Genomic DNA, 22,338 nt, shown 5'->3' with positions numbered 1-22,338 from the left:
ACGATAAGTCGGAACTCTACAGCGCCACCGTAGCAGTAATAACAAGCTACAATTACTCCAGCATATTCATTTAGTTCAAAGTAACGACGAGTGACATTTGACTCGATTTCAACAATCAAATGGAGTCAGTAAGAAATCTATATTTAACATGTAAACAGGTTCCAGCTTACTTGCAAACCGAATGAGGAGAAGCAGTCCAAAAAAAAATTGAAAAGACTAGAGAAAATAACAGAAATGCACTGTCATCTGTGTCTGCCTAAAATGTCAGCATTTCAGTCCAAAACAGCCCCACTCAAAATGTGTGAAACACACAGGTTCTTGGTAAAGATGTATGTTGGGCAAAGTCACATTCTTTTTGAATAATGAAGCTCAAATCAGCATTGTTCACAAAAGTAGGTAAATTTCAGTGTGATCAAACGATTACCTTCAGAGACCCACCTCGTCATATGTTAGCCTATTTTTTTTTTCAACTGAATCGAGCTATCTTACTGAGATGTACATAACAATGTCCAGTCCTTGAGGGCCGGTATCCCGCATGTTTTCGATGCTTCGCATCACCTGATTTAAATGATTAGGATCATCTTCAAGCTCCTGCAGAGCTTGCTGACGAGTTAAGCATTTGAATCAGGTGTTTTAGGAAAACATGCAGGATATCGGCCCTTGAGATTTTGACCTTGTGTGCCGAGTGCAGGACATCCTGGCTTTTCCAATGCATTCCACAGGCAAATAGAAATCATGAGGAAGCTGCTCAGAAGGAATATAAAAGGAAAAATTTTAAAGCTTCTTTTTATATGCTTTTTAATTTTTTAATGTTAATTAATTTCAATGGTATTTTGAAAAAAAGATAAATCATCAGTCACACATGAGCTACTCTGTACACTCTCTACGTATGTATGTGTACTAAATCCTTTGTGCCTCAGAGAGGACATCTTGGATTTGCCAGTGCATTCCACAGGCAAATAGCAATCATAAGGAAGCTGCTCAGAAGGAATAATTATGGGAACATTTTCAAGCTCTTTTTTATTTTTTAATCTTTTAATGTTTATTAATTTCAATGGTATTTTGGAAAAATGATAAATGATAAATTACACATGAGCTACTCTGTATGCTCTGTATGTACGTGTACTAAGTCCTTGTGTGCATTCCACACAATGCATTCCACAGGCAAATAACAATCATAAGGAAGCTCATTTCAATGGTAACTTGGAAAGAAAGATTATGAGCTAGGCTGTATTGGAATTATTTTTTACTTTTACTCTGTAATTATTTGAATATCACCTTTTTGATAGGTACTTTTACTCTAGTCATATCATACCATTACACAAATAGTATGTTAGATTGATCAGCATTGAAGACAAGTTCTGTATCTGTTTCTGATGGATTTACCTGGCTACTGTCACCTCTGCTGATTACAAGATTAAATTTGAAAGATCATTAAAAAAAATTCATTGCAAGCTGTCTGGATGACAAAATCATACAAAACAAAACATCAGATATGTGAGTGTCCTTCATGTTTAAGCAAACACTCCTCAGTCAACACCCTCGTCTGTCACGTAACACCTTCGGAGAAGCAACCATTCCCCATACCAACTATTAAGCTTTACAATAAGCAAGGTCAGCTAAAGATGACAATCTTTTCGAGCAAAGTCGTTAAAGCTGTTATCACACATTATATAAAAATTGCCCGCATTCCTTTCACGGACCAATAATCACTTATCTGTTCCATTACATGTACTCATGGGCCACTTCATTAGGTACACCTGAACAATTTAATCGCAACCAATACAAGACCTCTATAAATGCCAATTATGTTTCTTTTATATTAAAGTACGCACAGCAATTGAATTGTGTAACAATATAGTAAGCTATCTTTATAATATTCCATTTCAAAATACTTCACACTAAAACCTGTGACTACAATATTAAATATTGCTTAATTAATAATGCTCTCAAAGAGCTAATCAAACCTAAACATTCAACTAAACTAATCAAGTCCAGTTTAATTAATTAATTTTATTTGTGTTGTATGGTTAAATAACAAACATGGCGTGACAAGAAAGCTGCCTCGTGTTTAATCCACTCAAGATATCAGCAACTGGAGTCTCATGCATTCAATTCACAGGGGTTAATATGAGGGAAAGTTGATAAAACTTGGTCAATATCACAAAGGGAAATAACATTGCAGGGGCAGCATGTGACTTCTGCGACTCATGTTTATCGAAGCAACAACTGGCACTTTTGAGCAAATTCCGCCGCGCTCCCTTTAATCCGACGGCTGAGCTTTGTTTAGTATAAAGGCAAACAATATGCTGGGATTTGTTGCCATTTCAATCATGGAAAGTGCACATAAAATTCACAAACAAGACAGAGATTCTAGTTGGCTTCAAGTTAACGGTGTAAATTGTTTCTGTAAAAATATCTAATTAACAATTTTAATGTCTCAGTAGTGTTAAAAAAAAATTAAGCAAATGATATTCATGATGTCCGGATGATGGATGAAACTGTTAAAAAGCTTAGTGTGCTAACAAATTCCATTTTGTGTTGCAGCAGCTGTTTCCATGGAGCTCACTTCTTTCTTTTAGCCTCCCCCTTCTCTGCCTCTCACCACTACCACCCCCACAAAGACACACATGTGCGCACACACACATGCACTCAGGTACAACACATTCCTGAAAAATGATTCAGCTGTGCAAGTCAATCAACAACAATGGCTTTAAAAATACTTTTTTTCCTGAGAAGAGAACCACATACAGAGGTAGCTTTACTTACACATTCCAGAAGTTTGTATTGTGAATTTTTCAAGTCAAGGTTCTTTTTACATGTAAATAGACTAATCTGTTCCAACCTCCCCCCAAAATGTTTGAGAGCTGAGAAATAATTGCATTTAAATGGAAAAACTCACATAAAAGTTGTACAAGGGTCGAAGGGAAATGAAAAGCATAATGGATAAAGAGGAGGGAAGACATGGCAGGCTGTGAACATGTATTAAATTAAGTGTCTCATTATTATACACCAGTTCTACTCAATTATATTTTGCAAAGTCCCCCCCCTCCAGGAAAAAGAAAATTGTCGTGTCCCCCCACTTTCCGCACCGAGTAGAAGATATCTATAAACATTTTTGAATTACATGTAAAACTGTATCCTGTTTAATATTAAAAGAAAATAACAATAGAAATCAACTTTGAACAACTGTTTTTTTTTAACCCAATCAAGACTCTAAATATGACTATCAATAAAAGTTGTAATAAAAGTATACCTAAACCTATATCATTTTTAACATTAAAAAAAAAGAAAAAAAGCAACATTAATCAATAACTGTTAACTACTTTTTACTGCCTTTATACAGGTTATAGGTTAGTCTAAAAATTAATAAAGTGCATCAAAGTGCAGGAAATACATTTTTTTTTAATTGCAATTACACTTCACATGGCAAAAACATGGAAGACATTTGCAAATCAATACACTGTGACATTATGGGTGTTTTTAGAAATGTTTTTATCATTTAACCAACAAGTATGTACATTTGAATGTGTGTCTAATGACTTTGCCATTCAAAAATGACTACTTCACAGTTCTGTGCTTCCGTACATACTGACGAATTATACCTTCGTGTCCATTTGTCATTTTTCCATGATGCCACAGAGTGTGCACATTCGCAAGTGAAACTATGGGATTTTTTTGTGTGTTTTACATTTTTCCCATTTAGCCACACGTTCAGTACGTATGTACATTTGAATGTATTTTTAAGTACATCATGCAATCATCATATTATCCCAACAAGCCATGCGTGCATATTCACAGTGCATCATCTTCAATCATCTTTACACGACAAAAGGTAAACCCAGCAACAACCAACCAACAAGACAAACTCTCCATAATCGTTGGCAAAGCGACAATGAAAACAACTTACCGAGAACTCCAACGCGGTAGTTGAGCGTGATGACGATGACATTGCCGTAGCTGGCCAGGACGCTGCCATCAATCATGTTGCCCGTCCCTTCCATGTAGGATCCCCCGTGGATGTAGACCATCACAGGCTTGGCTCCGGTGTCTCGGATGTCTGCAAGAGCGGCCATCGTTACCATATTCAGATCGGATGAAGGCCCTTTGACGCTGACGCCGATTGGCTTCACATTCACATAGTGACCGTCGCCTCCCAGATACCGGCGCAGATGGGCACCAACGTAAGCGATTCCATTCTATTAAAGTAATTGACCATCGCGGATGCAAGCCACGTGTAATTTACCTCTTAGAAAACAAACTAATAAAATGCTGTTTGGCTTTCCTGGAAGCAGGCGGACTTTCCAAATATGGGCAAGTAGGAAGTCATTAAGGAGAAGGAAGCTACTCTGACTTGTTCCCTCACTGAGATGCTAATTTGGCTTGACAGTGATTGGGAAAAAGAAAAAAAAAACAGATGCTAATTACACAACATACTTTTTTGTTTCTTTGTCATCGCGCACATGAACCTGTGTGCAGTCCCTAACTTGTTTGCACAGAGGTGCAGGACATTGAGGGCTATTTATTTAATTCCCAAACCAGAAATGGATGGCCAGCTGGAATGACACTTCAGCCAGATAAAGCACATTCGCTGGCGAAAAGGGGAAGAAAAAAAATAGCCTCTGTCTGAGGAATAGTCTTCTGAATTAGTGAGTGGTCTAGCAGCATGCAAGGGAGGGACAAGAAAAGAAACTCACTCTCATTTTCACTCCTGCAGCCCCCCTCCCTCACTTTGTATCACTTTCAATCACAGACTCGCCCCAATCTCCATGCTGCCTTCTTTCTTTCTCCCCACGTTTCGAGTGGTGCGAATGAGAAGGGGTGCAAAGGGTAAAAAGTGACAAAAAAAAAAGGGGGGGGGGGCTGATTTAAAAAGGGTACAGTTGAGAAAAAAAGAAAATTGAGAAATACAATACAACAAGCGGGCAAAAGTACAGTGGCTGTAAATGTCCAAAAATGGTAATTCATAGCTCATATTCTGTTCATCAAAGCACATGGCTGCAATGGACTTTTTGGGAAGTCTTGGGTGGGTGCTACACGTGGTGTCCAAACTATAGCCCAGGGGCTATTTGGGGCCCGTCTCCTACATTTTAGCTGCCTGTAGCAAATACTAAAAATTCACTTTGATAATTTTAACAGAATTTTAACAGAAATATTTAACAGAAAGTCTTGAAATTGCAGTGTACTACACTTATCTATACTTAATTCCTTTTTTTTTAATTATAATATACGGAAGTAGCTCAAAACAGATCAAGATGCCTTAATTTGAATGTTGCCAAGTTGCGAAAAAAAAAAAACACACATAAACACACTTTCCATGGTGCATATTGTCTACTTTGTCTACTACTTGTCTACTTTCTTATTTTTTAAAACTTTTAATTACAAGTATTTCGCTGCTGAGGAATTAAAGTCAAGACCTTAGAGAGGTTGATTTACAGAACTAAAATCAATATCTCTGTCAAAAAAATGTGTGTTTTCCTCATCCACTCAAAACTAATCTCTATGACATAAGCCTGGTTTTGTGAAAACGCATTACATTTAGACAAAATGATTAAAAAAAAAAAAAAATGATTTTTATCACTTTTAATGAGTTTGAGTTAGGGCTGCACAATTATGGCCAAAATAAAAATCACGACTATTTTGGGCAATATTGAAATTACATTTATTAATCAGAATTATTCATCATGTTTGGTCAAAAAAGTCGATTCATCGCCTTTATTTGAAGCAAACAGTATATAAACAAGGCTTCAAGACTTGATATTTTAAAATACTGTAACAATAATGAACTGAAATAAATAAAGTAAATAATTTAAAGAAATTCACCCAACACATGGCAAAAACTTGGCATACAGAGCAACACAGCTAACTTACTTGCTGAGTGCAAACAAGTGAAAAAAAATGAAGCATACCTAGAACGAAGCACGTGATTTTCTTTTATGCAAATTTCAATCAAATGGCAATCAAAATGTCTTTTCAGTCATTTTAAACCAAATTTCTTCCAATTTTGGGTCTCAAGTGAAAGCTAGAACAGTTTATATTAGGATTCAGGTGAGAAAATATTTCATACTGATAAATAATGTATTAGGGTGAAAAAAGCAGAGGCTTTTGTCATGCAAACATGTATGAAACATTGCCCCTTGATGGTAGGATCACAAAGTGCTTGATTTGACATTTAGTGAAGCTACTTTAATGTTAATATTGCAGAGGATCATTTTAATTAATCGTGGCAGCCAATATCGTGATTGCGATTAAAATTCGATTAATCATGCAGCCCTAGTTTGAGTTAAGAAAAAAGATGACTTACGTCTTTCTTTTATTTCCACTATGAGGCACTAAGACGTACTGGGACTGTTTTTACTTTTTGACTCTAGGGGGCACTATAAAGTTATTTAGTTTTTGTCTTCAATTTGAACAATGAACACCACATTTCTTACCACCCCTGCAAAATTCGACGTGTTTTCATGCATGTTCAGTCCCCAAAAATGGATTATTTTCTGAGAAAACACCAAATAAGTAAATTAAGAAATAATAATAAGAATTTATGCAAAAACAATCGGTACATCGCAGCAGTCGCTGCTTCGGCCCTAATAGGACAAAATAAGAAGCTGACTTTTCAAAAAGGGGTATCTGGTTGCCACGGTGAAGGAAAAAAAAAAAAAACATCCCTTCATAGTCCCCAACATCCTTAACAGCCCAATCTGCATCTACAAGCAGCGCTCGTTAATATACGCCCCAGCCTCGCTAATAAGATGCGTTTCCTACAAACAGCCTTGACACAATCTCAATCGCACTGCCCCTTTGTTTATTCACGATTCAGGCTCATGTGCAGTATATAACGCCGCCTTTTAATTTAGCTGGCTTTTATTAGGCCGGTGTCTGGGAGGGCGACGACAGTGAAATGTGATTTACAGCTGACACCTTTCTGTGCACACGTGTGTGTCGAACAATAAGAGGAGAGGATGTGTGAGGTGAGACGGCATGAGAGGTCAAAGGGAAATGGGAAGGGAAAACAGACAAGCTAACAAATGTAGCACAGATACATAAGGGATAGGACAGTAAAAAAAAAAAAAAAAAAAAAAAAAAGACAACATTTAGTCACGTCAATGTCATCAGTCACCTCTTTTGTTGATTCATATCATGTTGCCATGACGACAGTTCAATCCCTTTCGGGAATGTGACATAAGGCTCTTCGGCTTGATTTGTTTACAGCAATTTATTGACTTGATCTTTTGTGGGAGGAGTCAGATGTTCTATCAGCAACCCAATTGCGTCAAATACTGTCATAGAAATTTACACATTTTCATTGCAACCTTATTTTGTGTGTAAGAAATTATGATTAAGCAATGAGAGAGTTTGATGACTGCCTGCTGACTTTCATCTGCATCAAGGCAAACAAATAACACGCAATTTGACTGTTCCTCAATAAAAGTCGTGAAAAAACAACACTGGAATGTGTGCTCGGTGCTAGAGAAAAAAAAACAGAGTTTATTAATGCACATATCAATACAGTGGGAATACAGTTTCATGCGCAAAAATAACCCAAATACAAATAAAGAAGAAAAAAAAAGGAATTGTGAAAGTTGAGATGAAAAAAAAATGAAATTCACTTTCTCCCACATACAAAATCTTCACTCTGACTAAAAAGTGTAGGGCCAAGGAAAAAAAAAAGTTCGGTCAATTCTTTTTGATCCAAATTGGGTTATATTAACTGCGACAAATAGTGTTTGTTCAAACCACTTTACACACTCTAAACACAGCTGGGTTCGATACAACAATTCAACAAACACCATTTTTAAGATCCATTCAAACCAAGAATGGGTCAAAAGAGGACGAACCTAACTTTTTAGGTTATTTGTTTTAACCAACAAGTTGGGACAGACCATTGTTAACCCAATTGGGCTTATTTTTCTGGCATATTTTCAACCATATTTTACATTAAATTATATTAATAAAGGGGACAACTTGACCCAGCATGTTGGGTTCTACCCATAGCTTCTACCGACAGCCCAACCGGATTCTGATCAAATCCCTCACGTACTCATTTGCCTCACCACCAGTCACTTTACCGCATGCACACATGCCCCTTACAAATCCTGCACAGTGCAGGAAAGCTGCTAAAAACATGATATTTTGCACCATCTTCCTCATATGTATACAGTCTTATCACTCAATCTACTCCGTAAGTCTATTCATTTATTCGTGGTTCATTATTACTTGCTCTTACCGTTTTCCAGTTTTGGTTTTATTGCCTACTTTATTATTTGCTCGACTGTGGAAGTAAACAGAGTAAACATTTCATTGTGTAGTATTACTATGCATATGACAATAAAACTCTTGAATCTTGAATGTTGGGTCAGGATTTTGATCCAACAAGTCAAACAAACTACCCATACACAATAGGGACCAACATAAGCTCTTCAAACGCCTCAAATTCAATCTTTGAAAATATTTGCTGGTGTAAAACAATGATGCCAAACTTGTGTAAAAATAACCCAACATACTCAGAATATACAGCATTTTTGTGTGTGTGTGTGCATTCAGACATCGCTATTTGGGAAACAGTACAAAAGTCAACCTCAGAAGATATTTTAGAGAGTAACTGTTTACTGTGAGAGTTACAGAGTACAGCATGAAATCCTACTAAGTTTTTGTGAGAGCCATCTCTGAACTGTGAAGAGCGGTTGTGAACAGTCCTGCTGACAAGTGCCAAAAATATAGCAAAGTGTGTCTTTTAACAGGACATAAGGGGGCAGAACCTTTCAAGTGAGTCCTGGATTGATTGGGCTGCTGGCGGGCCCAACTGCCCACTCCAGTGCGTAGTCAATACTCTACTTGTGAAAGCGAAACCCCGTCATTTATCCCTTCTCCTTCGCCATGTGCCCCTCCATCTGCGCCTTTCTAAAGACAAGAAATTGAAAATAGCTTACTAAAGTTATCTAAAGAGCGCACAGTGAAAGAGGAAGATTTGATTCTGGTTTAATCTTAAGTATGGGAAAAGATGTTTGTTTTCAACCTGCATTAAAAACATTTAGGCTTTAATGGTATGTTTTGAACCATTATTCCTTCAAATAATTCATACAGATAATAAGAGACAACAGCAAATCTGGGGATTGTTTTTTTTTTTGTTTTGTTTTGGCTAACCATATCCTCCTGAGACCCAGCATGTTTATTTGTGTCCACTGTTGTGGACATTAGTTTTTGATCTATTTAGAGTTCTTGATTGCTTGGTATCCTGGCCTATCAAATGATGTCTCGTGTTTGGGTATGCAATTAACTTTGCTGTTCTCCAGAGACACAGCAGTGGATATAAATGAATAGGCTGGGTCTCAGAAGAATGTACAGAATACAATATATCAATATTAAAAGTGCAATCAATCAATGGACAAGGAATCACTTATTGAAATAATCAAAAATTTTGATGTCGTAATCCCCTGAATTTCATCACCGTCATCCTCCATGTAAGCAGACAAATTATCTTTGTGTTGAATCTCAATAAAATGTTTGCATCATGTGAGCCTACTTTGTATCATGTTACAATCCAAACCAGCAAATCAATCATATTTTTTATGGTTTCAACATTACACATTTGACATCATGTCCTGTTTTTGAATAGATTAATATTTCAAATGTGTTTTTATCTGATTCATTGAAAAATCTACAATTATTCACACAATATGTTACGGTCTTTAACTGTATCGTACTTTGGGATGTTCAATATCATGTTTAAGTCTTTATTAGTCAACGATACTAAGTACAGATTCAATACATTTTATTGATACGTAAATTTTCCTGGGGGGGAAAAATACCTAAAGGTAAAGCTAAAAAAAATCTATGCATGTAATTATCCACTCTAGATAAAGCCTATTTACTTGTGTCAACTTTCTTCTCTATTTTTTGACACAATGGAGATACCCTACTAAGCCCTTGTGGGCTCAGGAAAGGACACCCTGACCTTTACATTGCCTTCCACAGGCAAATAGCAATCATGAAGAGGCAGCCCCAACCAATACCTTGACCATGACCGATATCTTGAAATGAGGCCGGTATCGGTACCGATACTGATACCTGATATTGGTATTCTTAAAGAATGCATCAACTTGTCGGCCATATTATAGACACCTGTCTATAAAAATATATTGTAACAAGTGTCTAAGACAGGTATGTGTTGTTTATACAGTTTTAAAGTAAGCATGGCTGGCATTCAGCACATGAAGGAACACAGTGGCTGTCATCAGCTTGTGACCGCGGCGTGGTGGCCGAGTGATGACAGTGTCCTGATGTGGCAAGACATGACACGCATCCTACTGTAAATGTTCTTGTCAGGACAAGGTTCACACTTCAGTCATGACAAGTCCATTACTGTCTGTTTTCACATTTAAAAGTGGCAGCATTATTTTCCCCCGCTTGGAGATGCTTGCAAAACATTTTGTGTAATTACAGCAAATTATACAGCTGCTACAAGTCACAGACGATATTTGGAATGTCACAGAATATCTGCTTCCATTCCCTTTCATCCACATCAAATGAGTTACTATGTGTGTGTGTGTGTGTGACTCGGCCTTGGAGGGAAATGCGCTAAAGTGAAGGAACACGCTGGAACAAATTCTCTTCTTTTCACTCACAAACAACGCAAGAATGAGCAAGAATAAAAAAAAACGTCAAAAGGCAGTTGACTTTCAAAGGCTGGCATCCATCATTACCTTCCTGTTCTAGTTTGGTACAATCACACTGTTCTTTTGACATTTCCTTGATTAACTCAGGTGTGTCCTATGGATTAAAAAAAAAAATCTTGGCATGGCAGCTTTGACATGAAAGAAGTGTGAAAGTGAATGCCTCCTCTATGAATCTTTGCATCCCTACTGTGCGAGTAATGGCAGCAATGACCTTTGGGTGAAGGTGACTTTCTGCTTGGCTGGTGGTTTGTGGTCGAAATGTGAGCTTGGCAAGAGGGGAACGCGTGGTGTGCTGCATAGGAAAGAGAAGAGAGCCAAGGAGAGATGACGGCTTAGGAAAATAATGCGAGGGGACCCCAAGTTCCCTCTAGCTATCGCTGTAACCCGTAATGCACACAGACAGATGTTTGCCCCCAAGAATAAAAAGAGAATTAGTTTCTGTCACCGATGCAAACCTCAAAGATGGCAGATTAGGAAAAAAAAACAGGACTAAATCAAAAACAAACAGGTCGGGTGTTGTGATGATCGTGAGCAAGCTTCATTTATATTTCGGAGCTGAAAAATGCCTAAAGGCACTTTACATCTTCAAAAGGTTCTATAATCTATAACGAAATAAAAAATCATTTTGTTATTTTCGGTCTCCCCCAAAAATTGTTTTCATGTATCCAATAGATCAAAATATGGAGTGAAGCTGCTAAAATATTTTTGACTAGCCAATTTGGTTAAACAGTGTTTTTTGTGGAAAAAAAAAGTCCTGTTTTTGGCATTGTTTTAAGCATATAAATATAACATATATATATATATATATATATATATATATATATATATATATATATATATATATATATATATATATATATATATATATTCAATATTGAGCTTGACAGTATAAAACAGGCTGATCGTGAATGAGTTGGCCTATGGCATTATGGGGGGGGGGGGGAGCTATACTTTACTTTAGCATTTAGCTTGCATTCAAGCGTTAAGAAAAAAAAAGAGTTTGAACAAGCTTGCCAGTCTATTGGAAGCTTTTTTTAAATTTTAAACTAACCCTATGTATGGAATGAAATCACATTTTGTGACAGGTCCAGATAAGGATACAAATTAAGGGATTTTTTTTTTTTTCCCAAAGTTTTTCAGTTAAAAGTCCACTTGCATTGGGGCCAAATTGGATCACTGTCCACTGCATCCTGCAGACAGAGCTGTGATGGAAAAAGCTTGCTGTGTTATGGAGTTTGGCACACAATATTTTGGGATGCATCACCTCTCCCCAACTTTTTTCAAAAACATTTCAATGAAATGAATGTGACGGACTGGCGCGGGATTGACTGGCCTTGCAGGTTGTAGATTTTATGTCGGCATGCTTGTTCTTGACCAATTATTTCTTGACACTTGTGGAAAAAGGGCAAGAGGGAAAAAAAAAAGAGCGTGGGCTGCTAGCGCCTGAGGTGAGTCAACCTGCCACCGCTATCAGTCTATTATTGAACCTGTTTTAGCTCTCCAGTCATTCTGCCAAAATTCAGACTTTTCTATATGTAATGCAGATTGAATAGAGCATTAGTTAACTACAGATGAATAATCTGGAGTGGTTAAGTGGTTAAGGCAGCACAAAACAATTTATGCTGAATTAGTGGAGTGAATCCTTTGGCATCAGTTTATGTACTTATATTTTGTATGTGAAATAGAAATAGAGACCTATGGTAATTCGCTAATCTGTATAAAACCCCAAATAAAAACATCAAAATTGCATATACATATTACAAATTGGTAACATAATAGTATAGTAAGTGTTACTTATATATAATATAAATGTATACAACTAAATAACATCATAAATAAATAAAATATATAGGAAAAATCAATTTTATTTACCTTTGAGTGTCTTTGACTTGAGCTACTTACGGTCATAGTCCCGAGCGAGGGTAGCCTAGATAAGCCACACCGGACTATGAACAATATGAGATATAAATCATCAATTTCTATTAATATGTTGGTGCTAAACATGTCTGTTGAAATAAAAAATACGTCCATGTACCTTCTTTCAGCATAAGTATCTAATTCTATGACATGCGGCTTATTGTTTGGTGCGGCATATCCCTGACCATTTTTTTTGCTCGAGTTTCGCTGCCGGCTTTCATGCCGGTGCGGCTTATAGTCTGAAAAATACAGTATGTAAACATTTTTCATTCCAGTCACATCAGAAGGAGATGGCAGGAGTGCAATTGCTCCCCAAGTTGATTCAGCAGCCCCCGTGCACTAGCCTGAGATGAGCTGGGGGGGCTTTGCTAGATGGGCATCCAGTTATCCTTGTGCAGTGGAATTAATGGTAATACCCGGGCAGGTGGAGCTGAGCTCTGCTCCCTGGCACCGTAACCACAACGAGCTTCTGTGTTTGTGTGCCGATCCTCGTCGGCGCTTGGAAGCTCGCATTGTTTATGCCTTATAGTGCGTGCATGCTTTACTTATTTGATGGCTTGGGCTGTACGCTCTACACTGGAGACTCCCCTCCTGACTGGAGCTGCAGCCAAACAGAGGACAGACGGACTCACAGACACATTTACTTTTCATTAGTGGGAGCAAGTTAGTACGTACACAGAAGCCATGTTTAGCCCAGCTTCCTTTATTTCCATGGCCGCTTTTATCCAACAGCAGCAGCTAGGTGACTGGGAGCTTGCACTTGCCTATTTACAGCATAATAACAGCCTCTGGAAAATTGAGTCTCTATTGTGGGACAGCGTAAATCACAGCGACTTGGCCTACACACTCACGTTGCCGCAGGGAGGCCGAGGCTGAATTTGAATAGACTGTGGCGGCGCCACTGGGTTGACTGTCACTCCGAAAGACATGAAGAGGAAAAACAGACAGCGATGCTCAGAGGGACAGCCTCAGGGACGGACTGACAGATAGAAAGACGTACAGTATATAAACGGGTTATTTTACCCTTTGCTTTCTTATTAGAAAACATACTTTCAAACGGGGCTCTCTGCGTTTTGTTAAGGTCCGTTTATGTCCAACTTTTATTCAAAAGGAATGACTAATTAAATTATGTTCATAGTAGGACTTATTGAATGTCCTATGTTTTGCCATACAGTAAAAATGGCTACAGCATACAGCATTTCACTGTCAAGGTTATACATACATATAAAAGGCTTATCCCCTCCCTTCTAATTACAGCATTTCCATATTATGCTCAAATTTGACTAAAGCGTCCTTATTTTTTATCCTGGTATATGTTATGAGGCATGAATAACTTAGTGACCTGTTCTAACAATAGCTCACCTGTGAGGTGATTGAAAATGTTAATATTTGCAAACATTTACAGGGAATAAAATGCTGCACATTGATATGTTTTTCCTACCATGTTAAATCATTGTTGAAAATTGCAGTGAGGAATTGTGAACATGATCAGTATCTTTACGGGGTAATTTTAGCAAATGTGTTTTTTCAGAAGTGTGTGTGTGTGTGTGTGAAGATACAGCCATTGTTATTTTGCTATGCTATGTAATGTTGTAAATCAGGGGTGTCTAAACCTCTGAGGGCTACGAACAGAAAAATAGAAATACCTTAGGCCCAAGTTGTTTTTTTATACTTACTTATTAACCATTGTGCCATCATGTTACAAATTATGTAAATTCCTTAATTTTTTTTTCCATGACATCATGAAAGAATCAATAGAAAAACAACACTAAGGGAGCTGAAATTTCCAGCAGATGAATAAAACATGTAAAATGTTAAAACACAACGATTTTGACATTTCTATGTGATTGCAGTTGGATGTGGGAGATTTTGTGTCCAAAAATAATCATTGTCCACATTTTGGACCATATAAAAAAGCATTGTAGTTACAATTTTTCAGATGCCTCTTAATAGAATTTATTACATTGATTTTCCTGTAATTTTTGCAACATTCCATTGAGCAGCAAACTATAATTATGTCAGCAAAACAGACAATGCTTTGTTGACTTGTGGTTCATCTCAAGATGGCGGCGATAGAGACCATGGCAATGTCTTAAAGTGCCATCATCACGTCACAGACTACAAAGACAGACCATACCATTTTATATTTTTTTGTGGGTGTTAATAAAATGAACCTACATATGTATGGATCGAGCTGGTGCTACTGAACAATTTGAATGGTTGAAGGAAAAAAATCCTCCTACACAACTTTAATTATTACGCCTTTAAAAGCACTTACAAAATTAGGAAAAGGTAATACAATGTTTATAGTTTGCAAAGTATGTGCACAAGTGTTAAACACGATTAAAATCACGCAATTACACATTGTCTACATAATGTACTGTAATGTACTGTAAGTGCAAACAGAAAATCCTAACATTGTCTACCCTCAAACCTTTAAATAAAAAGGCTTTTTTTTAAAAATAGCATTGTGGGTCATGTCAAAATGTGATTTTAGTATATTCCGCAGGCCGCTATTACGTGGATGGGGGTCCGCAAATGGCCCTCGAGACTTAGTTTGGACACCACTGTTGAAAATGTATACCAACACACATGTACGCCTACAGCTAAGGCTCTTACTGTTTCAATAAAAAATGACTGAGTCCAAAGTAAATGTCCAGGGGCTGGTAGCATGGGGGAGGACAGCTCAAAGTTAGTGGGAGGAAGGGAATTATCCCCACATAGACATACGGCCAAGCGAGGCAGCATAGTAATGCAAAGGCTGAGCGATGGAGGTGCTGAGCAGCCAGACAAGACAGCAGCTCCGCACAATGAATGAGAATGTGCATGAGAGGTGAATCACCAAAGAGTGAGCGAGTGGGAGTTCTCTGTGTGTTCTTATTCTGCTTGCCCTTTAACATTAAAACAAACATTCGATTTTCATCTGTGATATACGCCGTACGTTTACAAGAAGGGGCATTGCTATTACCTGCAGTAATAGTACACTGGAGTAAAAGCTGGGCGAGGAATTTTTGGTTTGTGTCATGTTCAGATCCATCCTTCTGTGAATGGCGAGAGAATACTTTGGGGGGTTCAAAACAGAGAACCGAGGGGAGTCCCTGAACATTTCTTCCTTCCGTCTTCCTGTCTCAGGCTGACACTTCAAAAAGATATATTTACCAGAACAATGAAAATTTTCTCGATCATGTTAAGGGATTGATGGCCAACACAGGCATTAGCTACAGCGCTGCTGCAGCAGAGATTCCACAGGGATGGCATTGTGCTTTCTACGCCGCTGTTCCGTAAATAGCATTAGTTGCGCTCGCTAAAGAATAAACGTGTCGCAATTTCAGTCGGGCTAGTCTTGCATGGCTTAGAGAGCAAGCCAGTGTGAACACCAGCGTTGAGACGTGCCAGACAAACGGATCGACGCTCGTCAGCGTTTTCTATGCGGCTCCGGGCTAACGTTCGCGGGCGCACGCATGGTGATCCTTCAAGCGACACAAAGCCGGAGACTGAAAAAAACAAAAAAAGAAAGAAAATAAAAACAAAAACAAAAGTGGCGTCATTGAGATGAGAATGCAAGTGAACATGCGTAAGGATCTCTTGCCTCAGTTGCCTTTTTAAGATCCCGTCAGTTTAAACAATTTGAAGGAAAGTTAATATACCACCTTTTTGGAATCTTAAACACTGTTTTTATGGGGTCTATTTTTAATACAATTTAATGTATAACCGCTTTGTCTTTGTGAAACTTTGTTTACATGGTTGATTATGATAAGTGCGTTTATTTCAAAACTTTGCGCTATTATGCTCCAGTCGGCTTACACGATGGAATTCCAGGCAGTGTCTCGGGTCTTGCTTGCGTTTGTTGATGTGCAAACTACACAGGGGAGCCGATTTGAATAGTAGAAGTAAATCTGGTGACTGGAGATTGCTTAATACAGTACTTGGGCTAATGCTAAATGCTATCATGGTTTACGGGCCAACGGTAGTAAACTAGTCATTGCATTTTAAGGTGCAATTGAAGGTTCTAGGAGTGTCCTACCTGACTATGTAGGTTTCCTTGCGGTCCCACATTTTATTGGAAACGTACCATCAGAAATGCTCAGTTTGCAATTGGTCTGACTGAAGCATTTCGTCTAGTTGTACTACAACCACTGATGACATACTTTCTTAGGCATAAAAACAGGAAGTAATTCTAGTTCTGGAATGACGAAAACTGGGGGCACCTGCTTGTGAATATGTACGGATGAGAATGTCAACGTAACAGTAAGGCTATTGAAATAAAGATAACAGGTTGTAAAACCTGAGACAACTGAGACATACTTGAGAAAATTATATGATCTTAAAGGTCCTATATCACGGAAATTCAAATTTTGGGATATTTTCACCATGTTACAATGTTAATTTCTCATCCTAAACAACCCCAGTGTTATTGTGTTATTTTCCTTCAATGATTCATTTCTAAGAATTCCTTGCTTACTATGCACTCTCATCACCAGCCTCTCTCTAGTAGATAAAGGACTTCTGTTACAGAGACTTCAGCTCTGTAACATAAAAGTAAGAAGGAAAGCTCTCATACCCCTTTTACTTCACCCATGTACTGCCCTTGTGAGAGAATACAGGTTGCCGAAAGTATGGATGCATCCTATAAACTGTAAGTGAAACATTGTTTTTTTTTTTTTTCCAACATCTTTCGAGGAAGATTGATCCGTAAGCCACATAAGCCGAGTTTTGATGCAGTTTTATATCGGCCGTATTTTTACTTACAATAATTACCGTAATGGTATGAAATAAAGGGCGGAAGTCAATTGGCTGTTTTCAACAAGTGCCTGCTGCAGCTAACAAATGCGCAGGTTAGCTGGGGTTGTTTCGAAATTAATTTTAATAAAAGAAGCAAGCAGACTGAATCATGGTCTGTGTTCATCGTTGTTCACACATAGGAATATTACTAAAACCGAGAGTATCATGTAAAATGTATGATGTCTCCCACTAGATTCTCAAGTCAGAGAACATGGAAAGGTATTAAACTTGACTTGTTTATTAATTGGGATGTTAGGGCATAAACACACACTCCTAAACATGGTGAAACACGGATGGTGCGCAACTATGGACAAATGAACTCGAGCTGTGTCACAAGGAAAAGGAAAAACAACTGCTTGGAGCACATTTAAGAGCTCGACCATCTGCGGTCCACTTGGCTGGACTGTGGGAAGGTTCCTGCCCAATGGCTTTGCCTGCTGTCAAGACATCATTGCACTATATAGCACAATATGTTTTCTGTAATCTATATTGTGTATCTGTATTTGTCTGTATTTGGTACATGCAGCATCCACTTCAACCTGTGGGCCTGGAAGGGAGCTCCTCCCACCTGTAGTCTCTTCTAAAGGTTTCTGATTTTCCTCAAATTGGGGTTTTTGAGTTTTTCCTTCCCCTTCTGGGAGCTTTGACAGGGGATGATGTTGTGTACCTTACACAGAAAAGATGTCTCTGTATGACTTCTTTTTTCAAAAAAAGTCTCGACATGACCTCTTTTCAGCTGTGAAGCCCTTTGAGACTTCGGTGATTCAGGGCTATAACAAATGAAATTTTATAGATTGATTTCAAGTGACACTGGCGAGGTGTTCACTAACCACTCACATTGTGTGAAATCTGAAACGCGCTTAACGCGCAACAAATATATGACTTACGGATATGAACACAAGAAAATATGAAGAGTTTAGGATGATGCAATTTATTCTGTTTTGCTATATTTGCTCATTTTTGCTAAAGTGTTGGTGCGTCTTATACCAGTGGGTCCCCTGTTTACGAGATTATTCCGTTCCACGGGTGGGAATCGTAACGCGAATTCGCCGTATGGCGGGCAATCCAAACCTATGTTAATTCGCTAATGCATGTAAAACCCCAGATAAAAACATCAAAATTGTATAAATATATTAAAATATATTATTGGTTACAAGTGCTACTTATTTACAATATACATGTATCCAGTTAAATACCATCATAAATAAAAAAAATATAAAGGATTTATTGATCTTTGAGTGCCATGAGGAGGTTGTTTTGGCCATATTCTTTAGTGAGGGTAGCCTAGCCTAGGCTAGGCTAGCTTTGCCTTCTTGGTATTTCTTGATAATCTCCAGCTTCGTTTCAATATAAATCATCTTCTTACTTCTCTCTTTAACATCACTAACAAGCTTGTGACACATGGCTAACCCATTCAAGTTTGAATTATGCAGTAAAATGCACAATAAACACGTTATTTTTAGCACTCAGATGCGATCCAGTCCGTAGCATGCCGCCATTTTGACCGCGACGCCGATCAATAGCAAACCAGTATCTTAGGGAGTCAAGTCGCAGCTTTTATTTGGGGAAAAAAAAAAAGAAAATTATTACCTGCGATTGAATGTGCTTACTCTGTAAAGTTGTATAATGGTGCAAAAAGACGGTAAACCATTGTTGTTCTCACTCACTTCCTAATAGCCTTTTGTTCAACAAATGCACCCACACAATGTATAAAAATCCAATTCCCGACAGAGCTTTATCTCGATACTCAACGGCGCTTGCATCACCTGCCCCGGAGTGTCTCACCACGGCAAAGGCGTTCCAATATCAAGGGTTTGGTTAAGAATCCGCCACTTAAGCCATTTCTGTTGCAGCACAAGAATCATCTCTCATTCTAATCTCACCAAGAGATCCGGCCTGAGCCTGGAATATCCCAAGATAAATATGGAAAGTGAACAATGCGATTGCTGAGCAGTAACATTCCATTTTCAACAGCACTCGCCTCTAATCCTCTCCAGCGGTCCTCGTGAACTGCCTCTCCTCATCTAAATCTGCTGGAAGACCTGCTGAATAGGCTGATATGACACCGCCGCCTCACTTCCTCTTGGCCATTTTCGCCACAAATGCGGTGGCTGACCACACCTCTAGAGGGGTCTCTTACCGCCACATGTAGCCTTGTAACAACACCTTGTCAGCATGAGACATTCAAATAAGTTAAGCGGGGACCATTATCTGCCTTGCCACCTGATCTCATCTGACTCTTGCGCAATAACACAAGTTGAGTTCAGGTGCTCATCACATTCATCCATTTGCACATTAACAATGAATAAATGAGGAAAAAAAAGAAATAGTCATGTAAACAGTGGCTCATTGTGAGTAAATGCAAAAATAAAGAAAACAAAGAAGAATAAGAGTAACCATGCATTATCTTTGTTCACCATGAAAATACCTTCGTCTTCATCACCGTCGTTTTCTGATAAATCCTCGCTCTGTTTTTTCGCATGGGTACCTGTTTGGTGAAGCAGGCAGAGACATAGAAAGGACAGGCAATTGCATAAAAAGCAACAACGCTAAAAATGTTGTGTGTTATTCAATTGAAATTGCCTTGAATGAAACCGCCACAGCAACGGATAAGATCACAAAGAAATATAGTTAGGACGCGTTTTTGTTACCATTAAGTACAAAGGAAAAAATAAAGAAGGGTATCAAACTCATTTTTACCATGGGCCACATTGTAGTTATAGTTTTTGTCCGATGGCAGTTATGACTGTGAAGTCCAATAAATTTGAAGTATGACACTCACACATTTTCACATTTTAAAACAGAGGCTGCTAAAAACTGTTCAAAAGGGGTATTGGTAACAAAAAACAAACAAACAAACATCTTGCAATTTTGTCAGAAACTTGATGTTATAATTAGCTCTCCGTGGGCCGCATAAAATGATGTGGCAGGCCGAATCTGGCCCCCAGGCCTTGAGTTTGACAACTGTGCATTATAAGAAAATAAAATGTAAAAGGTACAAGGAAAAATACAAAGAAAATACATTATGATTTAATAAGCACATTGTCATATTTGCCTTGAGAAATTAAGTTAAAAAAAAAGATGAATGGAGTCATATTTTATTAGAAACAACATTGTCATTGTCTTGAGATGATAAAAAATACATTCACAAATATAAAGTAGTAATATGATAAGCATAAACGTAACCATGCATTATGATGTCACAATAACCTCAAAATAGCATCCTACTTCATTGTACTGTACTAACATTACAGTATGTTGACATTACATCTTTATTCTTGTTTTTCTTTCTGTGTGGTACTTCTACTTAATAACATTTTTAAACTATGAAACAATTCACAAATAATTCAAAGCATACAATCAAGATAAGAGCAAATAGAAACATATAATACAATGAACCAAATTTAAAACCAAGAATAAGCTCCAAAATATTTGAGTTTTTGCTTTTTTTTCCAATCATTGGATTTAAATTAGCACCTCATTGAAAGTGGTGTTATTTTATTTAGACTACAACAGTGTTTTTTTTTTTTTTCATTTTTTAAATGGAAAGAGTGCTTCAATAATACTTCCGGGAATTTGTATTCTCTTCAGAAATGCATCTCATATCTATTCTTAACTCAGCATTCGCTGTGAACCAGACAGTTGAGAAAAAAAGGCAAGCAGACAACGGGCTAACTGGCTAACCACATGCTAATTGACATGAACATGCTCAAGAGATCAGGCTTTAAAACTACAAGGCCAAAGCAAGAGCAAGGATTTCAGCTTCCCAAGAGGTCGCTCCATTTGAATAAAACACGAGATTGTGGGTATCACGTATACGTGCTAATGTGAGCAAGTTGTCTCTGCGCCGCGCACGCTAGGTAACGCGATGTTGTCCTTGTGCTGCATGTAAGTGCAAGCCCTCCAGGGCACCTAAACACCATGTAAACTTGCAGTGCTCAGGTCTATTTTCTTGCCTTTCTGCACAGAACTGTTCTCTGCTGTATTCTTTGTTTGCTATGCATATTCTTTTGACTGGAAACAGCAAACCCAGCGGCTAGCAAAAGTGTCCTCAATCAGTGCTTTTTTTTTGGGGGGGGGTATTGAACACATTAACAGATAAACACCTTAAAAGTTAATGAAAATAATAAAACAAACAAAAATTAAAAGAAGAAAAGCAGTAGAAGATATTGTGGTTCAGTACAGTTTATGGTCAAAATAAATTATTAAATTAAATTATTCCATGATAATTAGCTTCTAGTTTAATTATACACAATAACGTAATTTAACGTATATAAAAAGAAGAAAGATGCACACCTCTTTAAAATTCACAATTTGACAGAATCTCAGCTCAATTATTTATGTATTTTTGTCACTGTTTTTTTAAACATCTCTTTGAAAACAGTAAATCATTTGCGGGCGTGACTTGGATGGACTTACAGGTTTACTTTAAGCGAAAAAGCAACCTCGGTTTGGCCAAATGCTTATGAATAATGAGGTTAAAAAGCAGGGTAAAAGAAGTCATTTTAAATAAAAAATGATAACCTTTCTATAGGATGGCCTGGTTAAGTAAGCTAGCCAGTGTTGGTAAGTTATAAATATGTTTAAAAAAAGTGAATACGATGGCAAAGTAAAGTGCTTAAATAGCGTAAATAAAGTCCAACATATATACTTTAATATTTTTAACCTATGGGACTAGTGCTAGTTACTCTATTTCATAATGTAAATGACAGAGTCATGAATATTTAAGTGAGGGCAAAGCGCAAGTGAGAGCGAGGCCTTTGAATTGCTACATGTACCAAACTTGTATATGTTGATGAACTGAACCTAACATAAGTTTTAAAATGCTAACAGTAAAATGACGGAAACTATGTGTGTGGGCTATTGGGTCAAGGTGAATGGTCATGGGCCATTACAAATGTACAAACGCCAATGGTCGAATACACAATAAGGAGCCAAGTACTGTACATTGAAATGTTTAAAAGCA

The 22,338-nt window shown here is 37.7% G+C and overlaps 1 protein-coding gene across 2 annotated transcripts in view; it reads right to left on the bottom strand.

Annotated features, from left to right (window-relative positions):
- The window catches only part of nlgn3a (neuroligin 3a), a 223,590-nt gene that overhangs the window by 140,855 nt on the left and 60,397 nt on the right, over positions 1-22,338 (bottom strand). The window contains exons 4-5 of one of the 2 annotated variants that reach the window (XM_088430611.1): positions 19,801-19,860; positions 3,911-4,060 (exon numbers count right to left, since the gene is read on the bottom strand). In XM_088430611.1, the coding sequence (XP_088286737.1) occupies positions 3,911-4,060; positions 19,801-19,860 (210 nt within the window). The remainder of the gene's footprint in view (positions 1-3,910; positions 4,061-19,800; positions 19,861-22,338) is intronic. The other variant, XM_088430612.1, reaches the window with a different exon arrangement.

Source organism: Hippichthys cyanospilos, chromosome 13 (genome assembly GCF_059441005.1).
Source record: "Hippichthys cyanospilos isolate Australia breed blue-spotted pipefish chromosome 13, RoL_Hcya_1.0, whole genome shotgun sequence".
Classification (NCBI taxonomy): Eukaryota; Metazoa; Chordata; class Actinopteri; order Syngnathiformes; family Syngnathidae; genus Hippichthys; species Hippichthys cyanospilos.
This window is presented reverse-complemented; position numbering and strand designations above follow the sequence as displayed.